Source organism: Sapajus apella, unplaced genomic scaffold, assembly GCF_009761245.1.
Source record: "Sapajus apella isolate SASKATOON/1434 unplaced genomic scaffold, GSC_monkey_1.0 scaffold36, whole genome shotgun sequence".
Lineage (NCBI taxonomy): Eukaryota > Metazoa > Chordata > Mammalia > Primates > Cebidae > Sapajus > Sapajus apella.
Genome location: NW_022436976.1, coordinates 20555457 through 20582044, shown reverse-complemented (window position 1 = coordinate 20582044; position 26588 = coordinate 20555457). Strand labels below are relative to the sequence as shown.

Sequence of the window (26588 nt, the reverse complement as noted above, 5' to 3'; positions counted from 1 at the left end):
AAAGGGTCTGGACTGAAGTCTCTTAGATTCTATTGTTTGATTTTGTGTCCTTAGGTAATTGAAATAATGACACCAAGAGAAAACCATGTAAAATGAGAAGAAAGCAAAAGGCTTTGTGTGTGGGCTCAAGTACATTTTACATGCATGTGCTTTTTTCTTGTTTTGGTGAGGAAACTGTCAAATGACTTTTGAAGGGCTCCTCCCTTAGTCCCTCCAAGCTTCAGTAGAGAAAATGATAATTTTAAACCAAGACTTTTACTTGATCTTTCACCTAAGATGATGAGAATGAGCAGTCCTTCTGAAATCTTATTACTTTAAGTGAAAATAAACATTTGATAATTACATTAAGACTCACCAGAGTTTATACAGGTTTTGTTCAGGTCCAGAACTTATACAATATTAGAATTTTCTTTTAAGAATACTCAATAACAAATATAAAATTAGGCATACAGCTTAATTAACTTCATGATAAATTCTCTTCTGATTATGAGTGACTGCTTCCTTTGGCCAGAATTATGAAAGAAAAATAAGGGGTGAGGCTAGAGGATGGGGAAAAAAATCCTTGTCTATCTTGCTTCCCAAGCAGGCCCTCAAGCTAGCTGACTGACAGTCTTTTCTCCAGGTCCTAAGGTAAATGGTGGCAGATCTGAAATTGCACCGGACTTAACCCTGCCCCTCTTCCAGTGTATTCGCTCAACAAATAGTTCTAAACAGTCACATCTGCTCACTAGGCAGAATGGATGCTAACTGCCTCCTAGTATTGGAATATCCAACTCTTTGATACCTCCCTTAGGGATCATCCCCATTCTGGAGAATGTGCAAAATATTGCTCTTCCTTTATATCCTAGCATGGATATATTCTGGCACTTAACATGCATTCTTTTTCTGTTGAATTGAGTTACAATTAAGTCCTCTAGGACGGTTACAGTCCTGGTGGCCTTGGCGGACTCCGGTGAAAATAGGCTAAGTTGCATGAAATGGGTGTGTCTGGATTTTACCACGAGACCCCTGGTCCTCCAAGCTTCTCAGGCCGAGACACCTCGCCCCTTTCTTCTCCGACACACGCGTGCGAACACACCCTCCCAACCCTTGTCGTAGTAGTCCCCTCCCCCGACCACCCCGCCCCGTTTCCCGCCTTCAACCCCCCCATCCACGAACCTCTCCTCCCTTTCCTTTCCTCCCCGCGGGCCAGAGGCTTTGGCGCTGCCCTGCTGCGCGGCGGGGCGACGCGGCGACACCTATAGGATTGCTTCCGGGCACTCCTCAGCCAGGAGGTGCTGGCCTGGGGCCCGGAGCTCGGCAGGGCCGGGCGGCTCCGCGGCGTTGGCCCAGAGGACGCGCGCCCCCGCCCGCCCGCGTCTCCTTCCCTCCCTCCCTCCTCCCGGCGCCCGGAGCCGAGCTCTGCCCAGGGCGGCGGCTTCGCCTCGCCCCGCGAAGCTCCTCTCCGGTGGCCGCCCCTTCTTTTCCCTCCTCTGTGCGTCATGTCGGGCACTTGATTTTTTTTTTTTTTTTTAATTCCTTCTTCAGCCCTTTCCACCTTCCATCTCCCCCTTCGTTTCCCAGGTTGATTATTTTCTCTCTTCTCCGGGCTTGCCCATGAGCCTCCTCGGGAGCTACCGGAAAAAGACCGGCAACGATGGTTATGAATCTTTGCAGCTGGTGGACAGTAACGGGGACTTAAGTGCGGGAAGCGGCGGGGCTGGCGGCAAGCACAGAGTGAACGCTGGGGCAGCGGCGCGGAGTCCCGCCCGGCAGCCTCCGGACCGCGCCAGCACCATGGACAGCTCAGGTAGCGCTGCCCGCGGGGAGCGCAGCGCTGAGCCGCGCTCGGCCTCCGGAGCCTCCCAGTCGCCCGGCCCGAGGCCCCCCCTCGCCCTTAGCCCCGGCGTGCTAGAGAGCTGGGCTGGAGGCGAAAGCTTCTAATACCACCCGGGTGTCGAGTCTCTAATTTCTCTCATCCAGGGAGCTAGGAAACCTTAGCCAGCAGTCCGGAGGCCCAGAGACTGTAGCGAGCGCCTCCTAATCTCTCCAGACTGCTGAATACGGCAGCTGGGGGCGGGGAGGGGGAGGAAAGGAGGAGGGGAGGGGTGGAGAGGAGAGGGGAGGGGGTGGCGCGAGGAACGGCTTGAGAGGAGGACTGGGAGAGGCAGCTGCTTTCACTACCCAGCTGGATGAGGGAGAGAGGTGAAGGAGCAAGTGCGTTGTTTTTGCAGCATGCAGACGGTATTTATTCCAATTGCTATACTCGCAATGCTGATGCTATTTGCAATTCTGTAAAGCCCTGCCACGTCTTAGCCGTCTGCTAGAGTTAATGTTACCTTTCTCCTGTAGTTTTTAACCTGGGATCTAGAGCTCTTTTACACAGCTTTTACGGTTTGCACAATGAAATTTATTTCATCTGTTGTTGGCTTTGATCTTGTTTTTCCTTTGCCATTGAGTGTACAGATTTCATAAACCTTTACTGTAGGGACAATGGAAATGCCTCTAAACTTTGTATCTGTGCTTGCAACTGTCTTCTAGACAACGTTTTGGCAAGTTAGAGTCCTCTCTTGGAACTGCTGTTGGCATTTGCGATTTCAGTATCAAAACAGTTATTTCATATATCCATGTTGGCCTAGGAGTATTATTATAGCTATTTGCTGACTTCTGCAGGGAACCAGGTTCGGAGAATTGTTTACAGAGATAATTTATAATTGACCTCCCCAGTGGTTGGTTTTACATTGACAATTTTAATACTGGACAACTGAGGACTCCAGAGGAAATATTCATATAAGGTCGTTTGAACAGTAATGAAATCAAACTGAATTTAAATGCCCTGCTTTGCAAACAAATGCTTGTTTATTTTAATTGTGTAATGGCTGTCCTTGGGCTATCAATTTCTATTTTCCTTGTCCCAAAGTGGGATGAAATATTGTCCACAGATGCCCTAATGTCCTGGGTTGAAAGTAAATTGTACCCAGTCAAGCTCTTCAGATATTGTTGGGACAATCTCTTAGACCATTTAAAATAAAGCTAAAATGATCCCCAAGGGACTGATGATTTCAGGAATTTTTTTTTTTTTTTTTTGAGACAGAGTCTTGCTCTTAACGCCCAGGCTAGAGTGCAGTGGTACAATCTTGGCTCACTGCAACCTCCGTCTCCTGGGTTCAAGTGATTCTCCTGTCTCAGCCTCCCGAGTAGCTGGGATTACAGATGCCCGCCACCATGTCCAGCTAATTTTTGTTCGTTTAGTAGAGACTGGGTTTCACCATGTTTGCAGGCTGGTCTTGAACTCCTGACCTCAGGTGATCTGGCTGCCTCAGCCTCCCAAAGTGCTGAGATTACAAGTGTGAGCCACGGCACCCAACCAGGACTTTTTTTTTTTTTTTTAATTGATGTTGCACATGATTATTTGATTTACGTTTTTTTTCAAATCTGTGATATATCAAAGTGTAATCCATTTTTTTGGCTGAATGTAATCTCCTTTAAATCTTAAAAAGATTCATGTTCTCTGAATGATGCCATCATAATCATGTTTACACATAGTGAGCATGTAAACAATTTAAATGAAAACAAACACATTCCAAATGAGTGTGAAGGAGACTCACTCAGGGAAATGAAAGAAATATGAAATACGTGTGTTTTCATTTTTCATAGGGATTATTATTTTAAGAGTTGGAATTTGTTTTTGAAATATGTTACATTGTAGAATACATTCAACGTTTATTTTCTGAGCCTTGCTATGTGCTAAGCACTATGGGGGAACACAGTAGTGAATGAAATCCTTGTGGCCTCTAGGGGACTGTCAGTGGGGGCAAGTTACTATAACACAGAGCAGAGCAACCTATGGTAAGTCCTGGATTTTTAAGAATCGTCTTTTTCACTAAATCAGACTTTTTTAATAGGTTGAGAGAAGAATAATGGATTGATTTAATAACCTGTTGCGATGGGAAAGTGTTTCATTAGAATATTGTTATCTCTCATGTGCTATTGCCAGGAGTTGATCCTTAAATGTGATAAAAGTGGCATTTATGGAGAGGTTGCAGGGATCCCTTTTCGCCTCTCCTTATGCACCATTTACTCCTATATTTTGTTAGAGGGATGTTGTGGCTTTGTCGTAAAAGTACAGGGTATCCTACGGTGATTTTGATGCATATTTTCAATTGAGAATGATTTGTTTGGTTTGAATGAAGGAATGGACTCTGAGAGTAGGATTTATTTACTGGTACAACTGTATCTGTCTTGCCTAATTATAGTTCTTTCTTCTAAGATCCTCAAAGTGTGGCCTGTGCAGTATAAATGTATCCATTTGTTTAGTACATCTAATTAAGTTCATGGATCATTTCTAAAGTAGCAGTAATCTGCCCATTTATTCAACTGATTGTACTGTGACATGCTGGATCGGATCAGTGGTTTATGGTGCTTTTGCTCTGACAGAAATGTTAATGAATGGAAAAAAAGTGTTGATATCTCTCTAGAGAATTTAAAGCTTAATCTTAATAATACCTTATACTTGTAAGACTGTTTATAATAGAACACTTGGAGAATTCTCTTATTTCATTTCCCCAGAATTTTATTAAATAGGTAGGGAGAGCAGCATGTGTCTATGTTTGGAGACTTGGGATCAAACCTCAGCATTATTGCTACTCGTTGAAAAACCTAGTAACCTTTATCTTTTCTTCTCTCTCTCTCTCTCTCTCTCTCTCTCTCTGTCACCAAGGCTGGAGTGCAGTGGTGCAATTTCAGCTCACTGCAACCTCCACCTCCTAGGTTCAGACAGTTCTCATGTTTCAGCCTCCCAAGTAGCTGGGATTACAGGCATGTGCTACCACACCTGGCTAATTTTTGTATTTTTAGTAGAGATGGGCTCTTGCCATGTTAGTGAGGCTGGTCTCAAACTCCTGGTCTCAAGAGATCTGCCTGCCTTGGCCTCTCAAAGTGCCTCCAGTAACCTTTTAAAGTCTGTTCTTATTTGTTTGTTTGTTTGAGACAGGGTCCTGCTCTGTTACTCAGGCTGGAGTGCAGTGGTGTGATCATGGCTCACTGCAGTCTGGTCCTCCTGAGCTCAAACGACCCTCCTGCCTTACCCTCCTGAATAGCTGGGACTACAGTCATGAACCACCATCCTTGGCTAATTTTTTTTTCTTTGTAGAGATGGGACTTTTGCCACATTGCCCAGGCTGGTCTCGAACCCCTGGGCTCAAGTGATCCACCCACCTTGTCCTCCCAAACTGCTGGGATTACAGGCTTGAGCCATCATGCCTGACCTATTCCCATTTATAAAAGGGGAATGATAATAGCTGTTCTTACCACAGAACTTTAGTTGAGGCTAAAAACAATATAAAAATACATTTGCAGTCTTTCTTTACTTTGTATCTTGCCCTTTCAATTCATCATATGAAGAAACTTATTCTCAGAGGTGGTAGGAGACCTGTCAAAGGTAGAATAGATAGTGACAGACAGACTTAGGTCCTCTTCTGACTCAAAGGTTTGAGGTTTTCCCCACTGAACTAAACTTTTGGGTAGGGACAGTATCAACTGATTGTTGAAATGGAAACAATTTTATCTACTTTGATTTCCCTCTCTGTTTTTAGATAAAAGAGGGACAGATGTTCAGAGGAATGTAATGGCTTTCTAAGTCAACAGCCTCCCAAGTGGTAGATAACAGCAGTCTCCTAGCCAGATACTTCTTCGAGAGCTCTCTGCCTTCCCTGGCTCACTTTCTCTTCATTCAAATTATTCTCTAGAAAAACATTGTCATTTAAAGGTCATCCTGTCATATCTGAAAGACACTGCACTACCCCGGTTCATTAGCTGAAAACCCCCTATTTCTCTTGTGTGCACCCCACTTTTCAGGGAAAGTAGAACCCACAAAAGTAGAACTTCCAGTATTGACCTGCTAAAGTGCTCCAATATTGGGCTTAATTTACCAAGTTTATAATGACAAGCTGAAAAAGAGTAGTCCAATTAAAATCTGGTAACAGATATTAATACATTTTAAAGAATAAGGATAATGAACGATGCTAAAATAACATGTAGTGTGAATCTGGTTGTAAACAAAAATTACCTTTAACAAATTATATTCGAGTTAGTGTTTATACACCAGGTTTCAACATTATAAGACATGTATTTGGATAACTGTATACTTCATGGAAGTATAATAAACATATGTGTACTAATAATCTTAAGAATACCTGCCTGTTTAAAGGTATTGTAGGTTGGAGGCAAAGTTGATTTGTATAACTTATTTTTTATTTTTTTGAGACAGAGTCTTACTCTGTCACCCAGGCTAGAGCGCAGAGGCATGATCTCGGCCCACGGCAACCTCCGCCTCTTGGGTTCCAGCGATTCTCCTATCTCAGCCTCCTGAGTAACTGGGATTATAGGCACTCACCACCATGCATGACTAATTTTTTGTATTTTTAGTAGGGACGGGGTTTCACCATGTTGGCCAAGTTGGTCTTGAACTCCTTACCTCAGGTGATCTGCCCGCCTCGGCCTCCCAAAGTTCTGGGATTACGGGTGTGAGCCACCGTGCCTGGTCAATTCATATAACATATTTAATATGTGGTTATAGTTTGGATGTTTCTGGATAATCATTTAAGGATGCACCAGTTACTGGATAACAGAACAAGATATGTCAATCTAAGTTTCAAATTTCAAATGCTTGGAGACTGCCAGATTTCATAGATTTGGAAGGGAAATCCCTGGAACCAAATCTCAGAAAGTTGGCCAGGTAGCCAATGGTGGACATTTTCTGTGACAGAGTTTTTGCCACTGGAGCAGTATCTTTGAACTGTTCTCATCAGCACAGAATTCTTTTTATTTGGGCAAAATCTGCCTTTCTGTTCTCTAGATACAAATGAAATCCAATCCTTTTTTTTTTTTTGGAGACAGAGTCTCGCTGTGTTGTCCAGGCTTGAGTGCCGTGGCATGATCTTGGCTCACTGCAATTTCCGCCTACCAGGCTCGGGCAGTTCTCCTACCTCAGCCTCTGGAGTAGCTGGTATTACAGGCACATGCCACTACGCCCAGCTAATTTTTGCATTTTAGTAGAGATGGGGTTTCACCAGGTTGTCCAGGCTGGTCTGGAATTTCCGACCTAAGGTGATCGGCCTGCCTTGGCCTCCCAAAGTGCTGGGATTACAGATGTTAGCCACTGTGCCCAGCCTCCAACCCTCCTTTCACATGGTAGTCTTTAGACAACTGATTTTTGAGAACAGACAGTAATTCTCCTCTTAATCTAGTTTTCCTCTTTTCTAGGCCAATCAAGCCTAAGTTTCACACTCTTTTCTCTATATAAAATGATTTCCATATCATTATCCTAAGCTTTGAGAATAATGGTTTTTTTTCTTAATTTTTATTTTGCACCACAGGGGTTTTCACCAATTTTTATTATAAAAGGTTAAAAAAGACTTAAAGGCCAGGCAGGGTGGATCACGCCTGTAATCCCAGCACTTTGGGAGGCCAAGGCAGGTGGTTCTGAGGTTAAACAATCGAGACTATCCTGGCCAACATGGTGAAACACTGTCTCTAATAAAAATATAAAAATGAGCTGAGTGTGGTGGTATGCCTGTAGTCTCAGCTGCTCGGGAGACTGAGACAGGAGAATGGGTTGAATCCAAGAGGCGGAGGTTACAGTGAGCCAAGATTGCACCACTGTACTCCAGCCTGGTGACAGAGTGAGACTCTATCACACACAAACGCACAAAGTTAAAGATTACAGAAAGGAATAAAATGAAAAAAGTAAAGTATTCTCTACTCTCCCTGATTCTTTAGGTCCTTGCCTCAGAGATAACGCCTACTAAAAGTTTCTGGAAAGATTTTCAACATACAACATAAGTATGTGTAAATATATATGCTGTATACATATATGTATACCATTAGAATTATAATAAAATACAGATTCAAAGCTTAACCACATACATATCTGTATATTGTTCAATAATGCTACAATTATATGATAGCTACAATTTAATGATTATAATTCAGGCATTATGCTAAACACTGTGCATATGGTATCATATTTAACCCTCGTAAGAATCCTATAAGTGATAGTAACTGTCCTCTTATAGTTGAATAAACCAAGGCACAAAGAGGTTAAGCAAGTTGCATGAAGTTACACAGGCTCTACTTATTCTTTTTTTTTTTTTTTGAGACGGAGTTTCGCTCTTGTTACCCAGGCTGGAGTGCAATGGCGCGATCTCGGCTCACCGCAACCTCCGCCTCCCGGGTTCAGGCAATTCTCCTGCCTCAGCCTCCTGAGTAGCTGGGATTACAGGCACGCACCACCATGCCCAGCTAATTTTTTGTATTTTTAGTAGAGACGGGGTTTCACCATGTTGGCCAGGATGGTCTCATCTCTTGACCTCGTGATCCGCCTGCCTCAGCCTCCCAAAGTGCTGGGATTACAGGCGTGAGCCACCGCGCTCGGCCCAGGCTCTACTTATTCTATATTGAGTAAAATGCGATAGAGAAATGCCCATAAGATTGCAAATGAAGAATTTAGTGGTGAATTCTTTCATTTGCTTCTTTCTCTGAGGCAAGGAAAAATAGGAGTAATTGAGAGAACCAAAATGGGTTAAGTTGTTTTTGAATCCCATGAAACTACAAATATGTTTTCTTCACTTAAATTTAAAGAATTTAAAAACACTGGCTGACAGCGCCTGCGGGCTGTGCCGCCGGCTAAGGTGCTGGGCTGCTGGGGGCGGGGCGGGGACCCGTGTAGCCTCTGGGCCTTGTTGTGCCCTGGCGCCACCCGGACATCGCTCAGGCCACTGGCACCATGGAGATCTGGACGTCAGGGCACATCTTTGACCACTCGTGGGAAATTGTTACAACAGCTGCAATGCAGAAATAACCAAACCCTATGGATCTAAGTGTAGTTGGAGTTGATGTGTTGGACAGACATATAGATCCCTCTGGAAAGTTGCACAGCCACAGACTTCTCAGCACACAGTAGGGACTGCCTTCCATTGTGAAACCTCTTATCCTTAGTGGTGCAGCAAGAACGAAAACATATGTGCACGAACATTCTGTAGTTGATTCCGTAGAGAAAACAATGGAACTTAACTCTACTAATATTTCATTTACAAATATGGTTTCAGTAGATCAGAGACTTATACACAAACCAAATCCTCAGGACCCAGAAAAAATTGTTTTGACTCAAGAAGCCGTAATCACCGTGAAAGGACTTAGCCTCAGCAGTTACCTTGAAGGTCTGATGGCAAGTATGTTATCCTCAAACACTGTTAAAGGCCGAGAAGCAATGGAATGGGTAATACATAAAGTAAATGCCAAGATTGAAGAACTGACAGCCTCAGGAAGAGGAAGCATAATGACTCCAGGGGCAGCAGCATTTGCTAAGAAGTGATCATGAAAGTTGGTAGAGAACGTGGGGTACCCCAGGTCTCTCCAAGCTGACTACATATTTATGTGTTATTTTAAAAATACAACTATAGTTTAGATAGATTTTTTTTTTTTATAAGTTGGTGTAAGGCTATGTGACTTGATAAAAACAGATGCAGGGCCTCTAAATAAAAGAGATCATCTGAAATTAATATTGTTTGAAATTACTATCTGATCTTGAGGGTTCCAGTATTTCTGTGAAAATTCAACAAGAACTCCTTGGAAATTGGTATTGATAATGAATCTCCTTAAGGTAGAATTTTCAATCTTTTCAAAGGTTGGAACTCTACCTGACTTTGGACCAACCCCAGAACAGAGCAGAGCCACCTCCGATAGACACCCATTGCCCTGCTGCTGTACACTTCAACATCTTGCCCAAGGCAACTCACTTAAAAGGAGAAATTGTGTAGTTTTAAAATATATTTTGTGTAAAATAACTTGCTCTGCTATAAACCACCATTAACCAGTGTTTTAATTTGGTAATTAAATATTTTTGGAGTGAAAATTATCACTAAAGTAACCTGACTCCAACAAAAGTATGGTTTCATTATATTAAAGAGTACTGTATTGATTTGTCAAAGGTTTGTAACTTAGTAAAGGTATTCACTTCCTTAGATTTGTACTTTGTGATTTAGTATACTGTACCCTGGGCTGGTTATGTTAACTGAAAAAATAAAGCCATTAACTGAGTTTTGCAGTGCTCTAACTTAAACAGAAGAACAGCTGTTCACATATTTTAGCATTTCACATTTGTATAACTTAAAAATTGCCATGTGTCAAAATCATGTTTTTGTAATTGCTAAGGCATGATATGTCAGGTTATTTGAATATAATTACTTTTTGAAGTAATTGTGACCACAAAACATCTTTTTCTACATGAAGGAGCTGTACATCATTTGAAATTACTCAAATGATGTCTTACTCTGAAGCATAAACTTAAAGTTTTTAGTAATATGGTGCCACTTCAGGATTTGGGGGCAGTGAGGAAGAACAAGGATAATGGTGAGGGGAGGCTTGGTCTGAGACTGAGTGAATTGCACTGCAGCTTTTGTCTGTGGGAATTCCTTATTTGGTATGTCAGAGGGCAGTGGCAAGCTGAAAAACAATCCAGTAAATGTACTTCGTTTTATATTTTGTAGCAGGCAATTATCAACCACTAAATAATAGCTTTGACATTTGCAATTGTTGCACAGAGAGTATTTTTGCTAGCAGATCATTAGTTCTTGCCTTTATTTTACAGTGCTTAGTGTGATAAGCTTCTGCCTACCAAAAAGACCAGTTAATACATAAACCACAGAAACAGTGTAAAAAACTATTTTAAAATTATCATTTTCCTACTTACAAATTGTTTAGCTTAGGACTTAAGACATTTGTAAAAGCAGGTTAAATTTAATAAGGTTTCCGATTTTTTTTTTTTGTAACTGGAGATAGTTTTTTCACGTGAAATAAGATTTCAGCTAAATAAAACATTGCTAAATAATTGATATTTGATGAAAATCTTCCTTTTATAATTTCTGCAAATTATACTTGTTCTGAGAAAGGTGTAAAGCCCTAATAATAAGAGATTTTTAAACAAATCCTTATCCTTTTTTTTTTTTTTTTTTTAAACAAAGCACTATAGCCTGTCTGGGGTGCGGTGGCACGATCCCAGCTCACTCCAACTTCCATTTTCCGCTTTCAAGCAATTCTCCTGCTTCGCCTCCCAAGTAGCTGGGACTACAGGCATGCACCACCACACCCGGCTAATTTTTTTTTTTTTTTTTTTGTATTTTTAGTAGAGACAGGGTTTCACCATGTTGGACAGGATGGTCTCAATCTCTTGACCTTGTGATCCACCCACCTTGGCCTCCCAAAGTGCTGGAATTACAGGCTTGAGCCAATGCGCCCGGCCTATCCCTTGATTTTTTAAACTCTGATCTAATGATAAAACTATAAATTTTCATTTTCTAGTGCCGTTAGTTACCTTTTTTGAAATAGCTGGTAATTTATAGTTCTTACCTGTTAAACATAAATGCACAGCAAGCAAATGAACTTAAGAGGACTAACTGGAGTAAGTGTTCATAAATGAAACCTTGAAGTATTGAATACTAAAATTGAAATGTGGGTTAAGAAAGAAAAAAGAATTTAAAAACACTGGAAATGAAGGAGACAGCAAAACCAGCATTGAATAAAGCTGATTAAGACTTGATATGGCACTGAGAGAACAATATAATTGATGCAGCATTATATTTTTTTGGAAAAATATCTTGCAAATGAAAATGGATCCCCACTGCTCTTAGGATAAATTCCAGGGTATTGTTAACAGGACGTCAGAAGCCCTTTGTGGTACCTCTGAAAGCGAGCCCAACAAAACTTGCTGTCTCTCCACTGGTAGATCCCCTCTCCAGCCTGCACTTTTGTCTTTATGTTTTTGCATATGCTGTTCCCTCAGTGGAGGCCAACTTATCCCATAGCTTCCTGGACACCCACTTTTCCAGGTTATCTCCTACTCATTCTTCAGGGCTTGGCTTAGGTAATCCTTAATTCCAAGTGGCATGCAATGGTCATTCTCCATGCTCCTCAGCAGCCTGTACTTCCCTGTCACAACTCTCCTCATGTTGAGTTGTGATATGCTGCCTGGCCTCTCTCTCTCTGTAGCCTGTAAGTAAAGTTCAGAGCAAGGCTGGGTCTTATTTGCCTTTGTATTCTTGTCATTTCTTGGCATTTATTAGGAGCCTGATAAATGCTTGTTGAATGCACAAAGCATGAACACATTTTGAATTTTTAAAAGGGCATCCATAATGAAATATGCCCATCCAAATCTAAAAATAAGCATGCAGCTAGGTTTTAATAGAAATGAGGCCAGGTTTGAGAGAAATGTAACTGTTGGTCAAAACCTAGACCAATTCAGTAATGAGCATTTTTTTTTTTCATATACAAAGGCACTGGAAGTGAAAGAAAGATGATTAATGTATAGCTTAGACCCTTAACAGTTTTCTAATACAGACATGTCAAGAAAGAATTAGCTTACCAAAAGACAGTGCTTTTTCGACCAACAAATAAAATTTACTGTATGATTTATCATAAAGCTAACTTTTGTTTAGCCAAAAAAAGGGAACTTAAAATGTGTATAATTTTTTTCATGAACTAACAATAGATTACTTTTATCTATAGATCTGTGTGTTTCTTAATCAGTATCATTAAGTTTTAATCTTAGCCATTTTCGGGTTTAATATTAAAAGTTCTTTGTATCATATTTGGCTGTCTATAGTGGTATATAAGTTTTCTGCTGACTTACTGCTTTTTATAATCCATGCTCACCATCTTGAACTCCTTTTGGAAAAAAGCTATGTTTGAGATGGATGAAGAATCCTGGAGTTTAGATAATGCATTTCCTTGTTGCAAAATGTGTAACTCTGAAAAAACTAAATTACAGTTATTGTATATTAAACAGCTATTGCTGAAATTTACTTGAAAGCTTTTGACAGAGTAGCTCAGTATCTGAGGAGAAGTTGTTCTTCACGGTCCAAGGAATTAGGAAGCTCCATAACATGTTCCAAGGGATCTGGCAATTTCTACTACCTTTAGTTGCATTATCTGAGATATCACAGGCCATAGTCTAGATGCAAAAATATCTTTTTATTTCAATAATACATCAGAACATAATTTTAAATGTACTAGAGAGAGAAACTTTAAATTCAAATTCAAATGTGTGTGGTATTAGCAGTGCAAATATCACCACCAAGGAAGCAAGCAGATGAGCCAGTGCCTCCTGTGCAGTGTCGAGTTTGCATGTGCAGAAAATCACCTTCGGTGTATTGTGGTGTAGTGCTCTACCTGGTAGCTGGCAAGTGTGTTTGGCATACATTGTAAGCCACTTCCTGATTTTAGAAGTGTTATGCTGTGCAAAAAGTGCAATTAGAATTGGAGATATTTGACAAAAGGCAGGGTGAATAAATAGTGTAATGATAGTTATATAAAGTATTATAGGAGTGCAGAAGAAGGAGCCATAATTTTAACCAGGAAGACTAAGGAAGGCTACAGTAGAAGTTGATATTTGAGCCAGAAATCCCTAGGGAAAGAAGGAAAGAAAACTTGTTTTAGGCTTTGGGCTAATGCACAATGGCATCATAGTGCATGGTATGTTGACAGCATTGTATTTAGGCCTGAAGCTGGAGCCCAGATGGGTGGGAGGTGCTTTAGCAGATGGTGCTGGGAAGATAAGACCCTGGTCAGGGTGAGTCTGCTGAGGAGGCTGGACTTTATTCTTCAGGCAGTGGAAGGCCACTGAAGATTTGGGGACAGAGGTGAGTTAGGGCTGACTTATCTACTAGGCACAGTGTCTAGGAAGCACAATAATTTTAGGGTCCACAAAAATATTTACATTTTAATTGCCTTTAAAACCAGAATAAAATAAATAAGCAGAACAATAATGAATTCATCTTTATTCAAATGCAGTCATTATAATATGTGTTTTTTTTTTTCTTCCTATTAAGAGGAATAGGTCCATGAAGGTAAAAGTGCCTATGGCCTACAAAAGTCATACTGCAGCCCCAGGGAAAAGAGGGCAAAATATGAATCCTGGAGATAATTGACAGCTGTGTGAAGGATGAATCCCACCTGTGGTTCCCAACTGTGTCCTGGCTATATCAGATTTACTTGATTAAACACAGATTCCCTGCTATGCAGCCATTAAAAGGAACCAGACCATGTCGTTTGCAGAGACACGGATGGAGCTGGAAGCTGCTATCCTCAGCAAACTAATGCAGCAACAGAAAACCAAACACCACATGTTCTCAGTTATAAGTGGGAGTTGAAGATGAAAACACATGGACACATGGCAGAGAACACACACTGGGGCTTGTCAGGGTGTAGGGTGGGGTAGGGGGAAGGAGAGCATCAGGAAGAATAGCTAATGGATAATGGCCTAACACCTAGGTGATAGGTTGATCTGTGCAGCAAACCATCTTGGCACACGTTTACCTATGTAACAAACCTACACATTCTGCACATGTACCCCAGAACTTAAAATAAAAGTTGAATGAAAAAAAAAAGGAAAAGAATACACAGATTCCAGAGCCCCAGGCATGCTTGATTTAGGAGGAAGGGGAGGGGTATGCTAGAAGACAGAGCATGCCTGTGGAGGACCAGGAAAACAATCGAATGGCAGTTTAGCTGATGACCTGAGAAACCACAAAGGCCCTAGCCAGGGCAGTTCCAGTAAGACTGGGAAAAAAAGGCAGCCTGGGGAAGCATTGCACAGGTGAATGACAGACTGACAACCAACCAGTGGTAGGGTGTGAGGTACAGGAGTTGCCTGGATGGCAGCAGGAGAGAAGGTAGTATTTCTAGTCTTAGCCAGAAGTGGAAAATGTGACCAACTGTTTTTCTCTGCTGCAAGCTCACCATAAACATGCCTGTGGAAGGGCTGAGGATACTGTCAGCTTGGCACAAGTTTTCACCAGGCTTTCAGCTTTTTGGTAGACTGCCCATTAGGCTGTGCAATTGCCCAGGGGAGTGCTGTGGAGGGATGAGAGGCAGGAGCAGGCCCTGTGTTTGCCTTGAGGAGGAGTAAGATAATGGGCAGAAATGCTAGAACTGAAGCTCCGTGGCTCTGGGCTGAGTCCAGGCCTGAGGCCCGAGGCCAGGATGGTGTCGGTGTCGGGTGGCCCCTTCTCACTGGGAGAGCCCTGGGCTCTGGTTCCTTGTTTGGTGATGGAGACATAGCAAGAATAATCAAATACCTGAGAAACTTGGAAGATGATTATTGAAACTAGAATTTTTTTTTCTTCAGAATTCTCTGAAAAACCCTGACCCTAGACATTTTCAAGGACTGAGGACTGTCTTGTAACCAGCGTTTGACCACTTGAGCATTGCAGCAAAAATCTTAGCAGGATCATAGTCTTCATTTCCCCTGACCCTATCCTTTTAGTTTCTTCCTCGTCTGCAGTCTTTCCCTCTTTTCTTTTGTCTTTCTCTTTCCCACCCATCTTCAACTTCCTCATCCCTCTCTCTTCTCCTTTGCCTCTCCTATTTATCTGCTCTTGTCATCTCTCTTCTCCTTCCCTTCTCTCCAGTCAGTGAGTCAGCATGCTTGGGATATGTAAAGCCCCATGCCATGTGCGGATGACTGTCGTTTTGGGGTATGTGTGTGCATGTGACTTAGCTCTCAGTCTGCTGCATGTGGCCCAAAAGGTGTGAAGACTCATGTCACTTTCCAATTTAGGCAGTTGCATCTGGCTTACCTAAAATTTCACTTGCTGCTTCAATCAGAAAAGCGTTCCTTCCATACTATGACTTAGTGATGAGAGGTTTCATGAGCTGCAGTACCGGAGGCAGCTGCATTTCATAGAGATGAAGGAACGAATTTTACTAATTCATAGCCTGAGAATATATGATAATAGCTTACCATTTCTTCCCCCCATATCTCTTACTTTACCTCTGCAGGAAAGCAGATCTTTCTCTTCCCCATCCCTGTTGCTGAAGCCTAGATATATTGCTCTATTTTCAAACCTTCCACGTCTAAATTAGTGGAGGCTGTTGAGCAGTGGGAGTACTAGGGAATTATGAGTCAGGAGCTCCAAATGTAAGCTCTGACTTGGTCATTTACAAGCTGTGACCTTGGGCAAGTCATTCAAATGAGAAAAGTCATACTGACCTGCCTTTTTCATAGGCATGGCAAAATGTGAGAATGCAAATGAATGCATTTGCAGTTGATACTCTTCATTCATTGCATAACTATCTCCTGGCTACCTACTATGTGCTGCCACTATTCTAGCCATGGGAGATACAGTAGAGGATAAGATAGATAAGATCTTGGCACTTATGAGTTTAGATTATAGTGCATGACCAGTGAACAAAGATACCTTGTTCTATGGTATGCTAAATGCTATGGAGGGCTAGAGTGAGCCGAGAATGACTCAGGGTGGTAGTAGGACGCGAGACCTACCTTCCGGGGGATGGTCAGGAAAGGCCCTTTTGAGGATATAATGGTTGAGCTGACCCCTGAAGAAACAGAAACAAGTAGGAGAAAGAAAGAGTGGAGTGTAGGACATTTCATGTTCTGGGTAAAGCAAATGCAAAGACCTGGAGAAGGGAGATAGCTTTGTAGAAAGGTGTGTGTACCTGATATAACTGGTGCGTAGTGAACTAGGAGGGAATGGCCACAAATGAGGCTTGAGTTGTGTTTTTAAGAGACAGTTTGGCTGCTTGCATAGAGAGAGTTTGAGGTGGCTTCCTAGGTATTCACATTGTAGGCAGGATTTCATTGTAGGTCAGCAATTATACTGTTCAATGCTAAGATCAGCCTTTAAAAAATTTATTTATTTATTTGAGACAGGGTCTTGCTCTGTTGCCCAAGCTGGCTGGAATGCAGTGGTGCAATCATAGCTCACTGCTGCCTCAAACTCCTGGGCTCAAGCAAGCCCCCTGCCTCAGCCTCCTAAATAGCTGGGACTACAGGCATGCACTGCCATGCCTGGCTAATTTTTAATTTTTTTGTAGACAGAAGGCCTTGCCATGTTGCTCAGGCTGGTCTTGAACTCTTGGTCTCAAGCAATCCTCCTGCTTTGGCCTCCCAAAATATAGGGATTACAGGTGGGAGCCACCACACCCAGCCTAAATTTAATTTTTTAAAGACTGTTTTTTTAAGAGCAGTTTTAGGTTTACAGCAAAATTGAGAAGGTACGAAGATTTCCCATATACCCCCTGCCCACAAATACATAGCCTTTCCCATTATCAATATCCCCCACCAGCAACATGCTTTGCTGTGCTTTATCATGTGGAACTCTTGCAATGATCTAATGAAGTGGGTGATATTTACAAAACGTTTTTGAGAGAAGGTTCAATTAGGTTCAGTGAGCTTATGCACAGTGAAACTAGCAGCAGAACTCAGGTCTTCTGCCATATTGGGGCATGAGAGAGATTTTCAAAAGAGGAATTGACATCTTGGGCGCCCTGTAGCCAAGAAATTTCAGCTACTTTTGGAAGAGACAAGCTGGAGGGATAAGACAGGAAAAGTTGGGTTTAATTTCTAGGGAAATTGGTTTAGGTTGCCTTGAAAGTATAGCAGGATTTTACTGTAGTTATTGGTCTTAAAATTCAGCCATTAAAATCTTCTAACAGGAGATAGGAGCCTGGCTTTGTCTCTGAATGTGCCAGGAGAGAACTGTCTCCATTATGCCTCTCATTGGCACACAGAGGCTGGGAAACTTCCACACACTGTCTTGTTTTGTGAGCATTTGCTGTTGTAACAGAAGACAGCTCTATTTTATGTCTTGCTTTGTTTTCAAGCCATTGCATGAAAGCCAGGCCTCTTGGCTCTTAAAAACTAACCCCCTCCAAACTTATTTTAGTTTATAGCGGTGATATATGATAAGGAAAAGAATATTTAAAACAATTCAGAGAATAGTATAAAAATGAAAATAAAAATCCATTTTTTCTCTCTAACTTCTCACACAGACATGGATTCCTGTATACTCACATATATGTGCATCCAATCATATATATAATATACATTTGTATATCCTAGACTCCATCTATACATGCTATTTTATTTTATTTTATTTATTTATTTATTTTTTTTGAGACGGAGTTTCGCTCTTGTTACCCAGGCTGGAGTGCAATGGCGCGATCTCGGCTCACCGCAACCTCCGCCTCCTGGGTTCAGGCAATTCTCCTGCCTCAGCCTCCTGAGTAGCTGGGACTACAGGCACGCGCCACCATGCCCAGCTAATTTTTTTTAGTTTTAGTAGAGACGGGGTTTCACCATATTGACCAGGATGGTCTCGATCTCTTGACCTCGTGATCCACCCGCCTCGGCCTCCCAAAGTGCTGGGATTACAGGCTTGAGCCACCGCGCCCGGCCGATAACTTTCTATATTAGTACCTAAAGAGGTACCTTATTTTCTCTAATGGTTGTTTTGAATTCCACTGTCCCAATTCCTCTATTGACAGGCAGTAAATATCTTTGAGCATATATTTTTGTATATTGTACCTGTGGTATACCTATGGGAAAAATTCTAGAAGTGGAATTACTGAGAGAAAGAACATATGCAGTTCACATTGTGATAGATCCTGCATTATTGCTAAGAACCTTATACTAACTTAAGTTTCTAACAGCATATGAGACTACCTGTTTTCCCGCATTCTTGTCAAAGCTGAGTATTGACAAACTTCTTAATCTTAATGTAGACTCATACATGAGAAATGATGATAATGGTTTACTTGAAACTGGCATTTAAGGTTGATATTTCTGCGAAATATTTTTGTTTTCAGAAATTAATTTGAATAACTTTTTATTAGGCAATACATATTCAAGGCGAAACAATTTGGGAAATGTGAAAAACACAAAGAAAAAATAAAAAGAACAGATAAACTTGTTTTCCATGAATAACCATTGTTAACATTTAGGATATGCCTTTTTGTCTCATGTGTAAAGTGTGAATGAGAAAATTTTATTACTTTCTTGGCTTTTCATTGATTATAGCTACCAGTTTTCTTGTAGAATGCTGCAGTACAGCAGTAGAGAAAGCATTGGAGTTGGAGCCAGTGGTTGTTCTAGAATCAAGTTTTAACATTGCTGACTAGCTTTGTGACCTTCGGCAAGTCATTTACATTCTCTCAGCCTCAGTTTCCTCCTTTGTAAAACAGATAATACCTTTTAGTATGGTTTGGTTTGTGTCCTCACTCAAATCTCATGTCGAATTGTAATCCCCATTTGTTGGAGGAGGGGCCTGGTGGGAGATGATTGGATCATGGGGGCAGCTTTCTCCCTTGCTGTTCTGGTGATAGTGAGTGAGAACTGATGGTTTTAAAATATGGCACTTCCTTTCTCACTTCCGCTTTCTTCTGCCACCATGTAAGATGTGTCTTGCTTCCCCTTTGCCTCTGCCATAATTGTAAGTTTCCTGAGGCCTCCTAGTCATGCTTCCTCTTAAGCCGGTGGAACTGTGAGTCAATTAAATTTCTTTTCTTCATAAATTACCCAGGCTCAGGTAGTTCTTTATAGCAATGTGAAAACAGACTAATACTCCTTCCTTCCCCTTCCTCTTCCTCTTCCCCTTCCCCTTTCCTCTGTCCCTCCCTCCCTCCCTCTCTTTCTTCCTGCCATTTTTCCTTTTTTTTTTTTCAGGGTCTTACCCTGTCACCCAGGCTGGAGTGCAGTGATATGATCACAGCTCACTGCAACCTCCACCTCCTGGACTCAAACAATCTTCCCACCTCAGCCTCCAAATAGCTAGAATTACAAGCCTGCACCACCATGCCTGGCTAATTTTTAAATTGTAGAGATGAGGTTCTATTACATTGTCCAGGTTGGTCTCGACCTCCTGGGCTCAAGTGAGCCTCCTGCCTCGGCCTCCCAAAGTGCTGGTATTACAGACTTTATTGGTTGGGCACAATGAGCCACCATGCCTGGCCGATAATGCCTTTCTTTTCAGATTGTTGGGAAGAGCAAATGGAATAAGGTATAGAAAAGTGATCACTGTATTCCCTGCCCTATAGTAGCTAACTTGATAAATGTTGGCTGTGCTGAAGCTCAAGTGAAGTGAGGCAGTGTTGAGAATATTTTATTATCCTGAGGTTTCTTCAAGGTGGAGAATTTTCTTTCTTCAGTTTATAAGGCACTGAGCCTTGTCTTGTTATATTCATTCTGGGATTGTTCATAAATTTTTTCTTTATTTATTTTTATTTTTTTGAGACAGGGTATTGCTCTATCACCCAGGCTGGAGTCCAAGTACCATGACCTCAGCTCACTGCAGCCTCTACCTCCCAAGCTCAAGTGATCCTCCTGCCTTAGTCTGCCTCATCGTTGGGACTGCATGCCACTGTGCCTAGCTAAGTTTTGTGTTTTATGTAGAGACAAGGTTTTGCCATATTGCTCAGGCTAGTTTCAAACTTCTGTGCTCAAACAGTCCTCTCACCTCAGCCTCCCAAAGTGCTGGGATTACAGGTGTGAGCCACTGTGCCCAGCCTCTTTTTCTTTATTGTTTTCCCAGTGTTTGTATAAAAGCTAGTTCATGTAAGGCAGCAGTTGTCTATGAGGGGCTATTTCATGCCCTCCTGCTGGGACATTTGGTAATGCCTGGAGACACTTTTAGTTGTCACAGTAGTGGGGGGAACTGTTACTGGCCTCTAGTGTGTAGAGGCCAGGGTGTTGCCAAACATGCTACAGTGTACAAAACAGCTCCTCACAACAAAGCACTTTCCTGCCCAAAATGTCAATAGTGCCTGAGGTAGAGAAACCCTGATACAGGGAATATATTGAATGTGAGCTGAAGATAATGACCCTGGTGAAGTACACCTCTATGGACTAATCAAGCTAATGGCACTTAGTGGTCGGCCCTAAAAATTAAACCATACCCTACAGGAATTTCTACCAGGCTGCAGGAAGTCCTTTGCTTTTCAGGAAGATGGTGTGGAAAGCATGTAAGTTGTAAAAGGGCTGTTTGGCTAAATTTATCACCTGGAGGCAGCTGAGGTCCTAGAAGTTTGTCTCAGTTTCCATGGGATCCAAGATATATCTCCTTTGTTCATGCAAGTATTTATTAATTCAGCAAACACTATTAAATGACCAGCAGGCCAAGTATTGTGCTGTGTGGGATAAAAAAGGAAAGTAAACAAAAGCTAAGATATCGCCCCTTAAAGGAGCTTAGAAGACAGTATAGTATTGTGGTTAAGAACTCAGATTTGGATCTATGTTGCCTGGGCTCAAAACCTGGCTTTGCCACTTCTAGTTTATCTGATTTAGCCTCTTGTTTTAGGATGGAGTTGAGAATATCTACCTCATATGATTGTATGATGATTAAAATGTTGATAAACACAGAATGTTTAGAAGAGTATCTAGCTCAATGAAATTTGCATTCTTGTTTTGGTTATTTATACTGTATGACTCCTACTGCTACACAATCTTGGAGCCTTATGTTTTTTCTGGTTTTGTAGTTTCAGGTTTGATTAGTACTAGATTCCTTTTCTCAATATAGCCTTACCCAGACTCTAAGTATATAAAAGACAGACATGCATAGCTTAATATAGGTATGCGTTCTAAGAAGCGCATCCTTGGACGATTTTGTTGTGCAAGCATCATGTAGTATGCTTACACAAACCTGCATGGTATAGCCTGCTATGCACTTAGGCTGTAGGGTATAGCCTATTGCTCACAGGCTACAAACCTGTACAACATGTTACTGTACTGAATACTGTAGGCAATTATAACACAATGGTATGTATGCATCAAAATATCTAAACATAGAAAAGGCAACACATTGCACTGAGATGTTATGATGGGTGCAACATCACTAGGTGATAGGAATTTTTCAGCTGTTATAATCTTATGGGATGACTGTCATATATTCAGTCTGCCATTGACCTAAACATCATTATGTGCACATGACTGTATTTGAAAACAGCGGCTCTTGTTAAAGGAAGGGTGGGAGTCTGGACACTGCTTTCTGGGACCACTCCCTTCCCTTCCCCCAACAGTGTTGTCTGGGACAGAACCTGGGACTGTGTAGAACCCTGTTTGCCACCCAGCAATCTCATCCGGTCTACTCGTTTTGAGTGAGGGAACTGAGGCCTAGAGAGAGGAAGTGATTTAAAAGGGGGCTAAGGCAAGATAGGAATAGCTCTGATGTACGTGTGCCAAGCACAGACAGGATGCTCTATGAGGGAGTTCAGAGAAGGTAGAGACCGGCCCCTTCTTGGTTAGGTTGAGGTCTTGAAGGTTGGGTAGGATTTGAACATTTCAGATAAAGTTGGAAAGAGTATTTTCATAGGAAGAAATGGAATGATAAAGGGATGGAGAAAAAAGCATTGTAGTCTTTACCCATTTCTTAGTAAAAGTCTATTTAAAACATATTACTTACAAACTAAAGGAAGGGAGTTGTTACAAAGTCACAGAGTAATTCCTGGGGCCCAGGGGCAGTGAAGCCAGCCCACATGCATCAGGTACCCCAGAAGTGAGCACCTCCTGGAAGCCCCCTCTCCACTGCTCCATAGTTCTTGTTTCCCGTCCTGTGCTTTTGCTCTGCCCTTCACTGTCTCTGAAGACAAGCTTTATTGTCTTCTCTGTGTTTGTGGCTTCCTCAAAGGTCCTGAGTTTCTGTGCCACTGCTTAAAGCAACCAGTTCTCAATGATCATTTGTCTCTGAATCCCAAATTCTAAATTCCAGGAGGAAAGAATCCAATTACACATATAGGTATTATTTGTGTGCCTCTCATCCAAAGCTGTAGACAGACTGGGTCATGTGAGGAGCGTGTCTCGTGTTGAGATGGTTGGTAAAGCCCTACTCAACGATGAAAAAGGAGGAAAATTGGCCCTCAAGTCGCTCTTTTACAAGCAGTAGGAAGAAGGGTCTATGTAACTTAACAAAGTATGAGATAGACAGTACAGGCAAAAAGTAAGGAAGTGGGTTGATGAAGGCTTCTTGAATGGGAACATTAGTGCTGGCTTTGCCATGTAGGCAAGATTTCCTTGTGGAGAGGGAAATGGGGGAGGACATTCCAAACTAGAAGCTTGGAAGAACTTTGCATGTTTGAGTAACAGTGAGCAGTTGAGTCCCTGCATATGCCCATGCTTCATTCATTCATTTAGATAGCAAATATTTACTGAGGACCTAGGAAGGAGGAAGGTATAGTTATGGATAAAGGTATAGTTATGGATGAAGAAATAAAATTAAAATAGTTAAACTGTTTCCCCAAGGTCATAGAGAATGGGAATATGAACCATATCTATCATGTTTTAAACTTTTAGTTGTTTTCTCTATAGTTCTTTCCACTTATACTTTTTCTACTTGATTCTACAAGATCAAAAGTGACTTAGAGCAAGGTTGGCGGCTCATGCTGTTTTTTTTTTTTTCTGTTTTAAATAGAGAACTTTTGGAATTGTACATTGTCCTTACATCCTAAAGTGAGAATAGGCCCATAATTTTCATAAGTATAAAATGATTTATGTGTGGGTGTATGTTTGTTTTAGCGAAATTGTTCGATCAAGTGATTTCTAAGATCCATTTTAACTCAACATTTTGTATCTGGTAACTTGTTCTCTTTCAACTCAGTAAAGTTGGCAACCAGTTTGATTTAATTTATTACAGAATTATTTATAATAGAAAAAAAACTTGAAACTGCCTAAAATGTCTCCAAATATAGGATTGGTTTAGAAAATTAAGATATGCCTATATAGTATTACCAACTCAAAAAACTTGCTTTTTTTAAATAGTGGAGATGGTGCCACCATATTGGCCAGTCTGGTTTTGAACTGTGGCATAAGCAATTCTCCCACCTTGGCCTCCCGAAGTGTTGGGATTATAGGCATGAGCCAACATGCCCAGCTCAAGAAATTTTTAATATGATGGAAGATCTTTAAAATATAAAATTAGTAGTATAAACAAGAAACAATCTTTATACATTGAATTAAACTACATAAACATGTACACACATATATTTGTATTTGCATAGAAGAATTATTGTAAAGATGTATACTAGTCCAAAAATGAAGAAACTATCAAAATATTACAGAACAATATTTCGGTAGTAGATATCAGTCATTAACAAATTTTAAATGTATTTTGCTAAAATTTCAATGATGAATTTCTATTTTATAACTGCAATTTTATGTAACTATGTTCTTTATCTGAATCTACTTTTGTAACTGAAATTTTTATAGAAATAATTATAGATTCACATGCAATTGTGAGAAATAGTACAGTGAGATACTTGTAAACTTTGCCCATTTCTCTCAGTGGCATATTTTGCAAAACTCTAGTGTAATACCACAGCAAGGATATTGACATTTATTCATTCTACCGGAGATTCCCCTAGTTTCTTGTACTCATTTGCATGTGCACGCATGTGTGTATGTTAAATTCTACACTATTTTCTCAACTGTGTGAGTTCCCGAATCACAGCCAAGGTACCAAACAGTTCCAAAACCGTAAGGAACCCCCATGTTGCCATCCACACCTGCCACTATTTTTTTTTTAAATTGCTTGACCTCAATTGGTAGGGCATTTCTTTTATTTTGCTTTTGCATCTGAGGCCGTAATAGGACCTTAGAGTTGGGAAGGACTTAGCAGTCTTCTTGGTTCTTCAGAATATAGGAGTGTTAGAGGAGAAGTGGGAGAGGTTTTATGATTTTCCATCATCCTCCCAGTACATCATCAACTTGAGCTGTCTCCCCACCCTTTGCCCTCAAACACCTTTGTCTTGGTAATACAGGTCTCAAGTTAGATATCATGTCCACTGGAAACTCTTGTCTGATCCTCTAAATCTGGGTAAGGTACTTCTTTTTTGTGCCCCGATTATGCTCTGCATTTTCCTCTTTGTGGCACTTTTCTCATTTTATAATTGCTCATAGATAAAGAATAAATAGTGAATGGGTAGATGGAGGTCTGGATAAGGGTCCTTTCCCAGTGTCTGATGATCCTGCAACTGCTGCTTCTCCTTCCTTTCCCACCTTGTGAGTGGCTTTTGATCCTGCCTGCACTTCAACCACAGCATTTCTGCGCCAAGCCCTTGTTTATGTTGATTGTGCAACTACCTGCCCAGTCCACAAATTCCAGCCTTCTACCTGCTGATGCTTCTACCAGGATGACTAATTTTATCTTCTGAGCTTGTCACATTTTTCTTTTCCTCCATTTATAAAGTCAGCAAGATGATTAAGAGGACTACTAAAAGTAGCTATGAGCCTATATTGTGCAATGTGCTTGATATATACTATAATAGCTTCAGCTCTGTTCAAAAGAGGCAATGTCTACAGCTGACCCAGAGAGCATCTGGGGTTAAAATGGTGATAGTAAAACATAACTTGAAGTATATTTTATTAAAGCATTTATATTTATTATATTTATTAAAACATTAAAAATATTCCTATAAATAGTAAAATATACTTCAAGTTATGTTTTACTATCCCCATTTAAAAAACGAGGAAACCAAGACTCAAAAAAGGTTAATAAGTTGTTCAGGATCATGTAGCCAGATTAGTGGCAGAAATAGATTCAAATACAAAACTGTCTATTACAACGCTCATGTTTTTGCTCTGTCTGCAAGAGGGTGCATCTCTAGGGAGCTGTTTTAAGTTTCTGGTTCTTCCAAGACTTAGCACATCCTCTAGGGACCTGTATCCAAGTCTAGTCCCTGATCGAACCCTTCTAGTTAGGTAGCTCTGGACTTTGGAAGGCAGCTATTCTATTGCTGGACAAGAAACCTTGCTGGGATGCTTATTGATGTTCAGTGGAAGTCTGCCCTTCACTCTCCCAGTGCTATATCTAGGTGGTTTGTAGTTCTGTCCCTTGGTGCAATGTAAATTCTTTTGAATTTATAGATCCCTCATGGTGTACCTGAAAGGGATTTTTTCTGGGTTTACCTATTTATTTTGCAGATGAAGAAACTTGAGTGCAAAGAGAGAAGTCCTATTTAACTTACTGCCCTTGAGTTACTTGAAACCTAATCTTACCTCTTTCTCTTTTTAGCCCTTCCAGTCTTTCCTCATGAGATGGGTTTTCTTTACTTTTCATTACCTAGTCTCCGTATGGACACTCTCCAGTTGGCCTGTGTGCCTCTTGTTCTTGAAGCTGACCTCAGTATTTCAAATTCGGGTTGATTGCGTGGAGTCCAACAGAGTATGTTTAAATATGCCAAAAATGATGTAGATGCCACTATATACCAGGGACATGTTGCATTCCTTTACCATTTTCTGCCTTTTTTTTCCTTGTCCCCATTGTCTACAATATTTATGAGGCTAGAGGTTTGGTTGCATGTCACAAAGGCTATCATCACAGTGGCTTAAGGAGATGGAAGCCTGTTTCTTGCTCATATAAGTCTGATCTGGAATGGATGCTGTATAAAGTAGCTAGGGTGCCAAGCTGCTTTTATCATGCTGCATTTTGATCCTTAGGGTATTACTCTCTTCCTCATATCTAAGATGGCCAACCAAACATTCTTTTTCTAGCCAATGTGAAGGCGAGGAAACGGCTTATCTTTCCTCTCTAAGAAACAGCCTGTAAGTTGCAGTCTCACTTCCACTCTCATCCCATTGGTCAGAACTTAATTACATGGTTATACCTGGTTAAAAGGAAGCCTGGGAAATGTAGTCATCTATTCTGGTAGTCCACATAACCAGCTAAAAATATTCCTAAGAAGAACAAGGAGGGGAGATTGGATTTTGGTTGGCAAATAGCAGTCTCTACCATACCCCTCCTTCTGTTTCAGCTCCAGAAAAACAGGTC

At 41.2% G+C, this 26588-nt stretch overlaps 1 protein-coding gene and 1 pseudogene across 8 annotated transcripts in view; both read left to right on the top strand.

Moving 5' to 3' along the window:
* DNAJC6 (DnaJ heat shock protein family (Hsp40) member C6) overlaps positions 1-26588 on the top strand; it is a 178840-nt gene that overhangs the window by 66558 nt on the left and 85694 nt on the right. The window contains exon 1 of one of the 7 annotated variants that reach the window (XM_032296724.1): positions 1389-1789. The exons of the other annotated variants lie outside the window; for them this stretch is intronic. Coding sequence (XP_032152615.1) covers positions 1597-1789 — 193 coding nt within the window. The 5' untranslated portion in view covers positions 1389-1596. Of the gene's footprint in view, positions 1-1388; positions 1790-26588 lie in introns of those variants that run through there. 7 annotated transcript variants of the gene reach the window in all.
* On the top strand, positions 8345-10000 carry LOC116563894 (annotated as a pseudogene). Its single transcript, XR_004274621.1, has one exon. The product of XR_004274621.1 is annotated as a PRELI domain containing protein 3B pseudogene (transcript).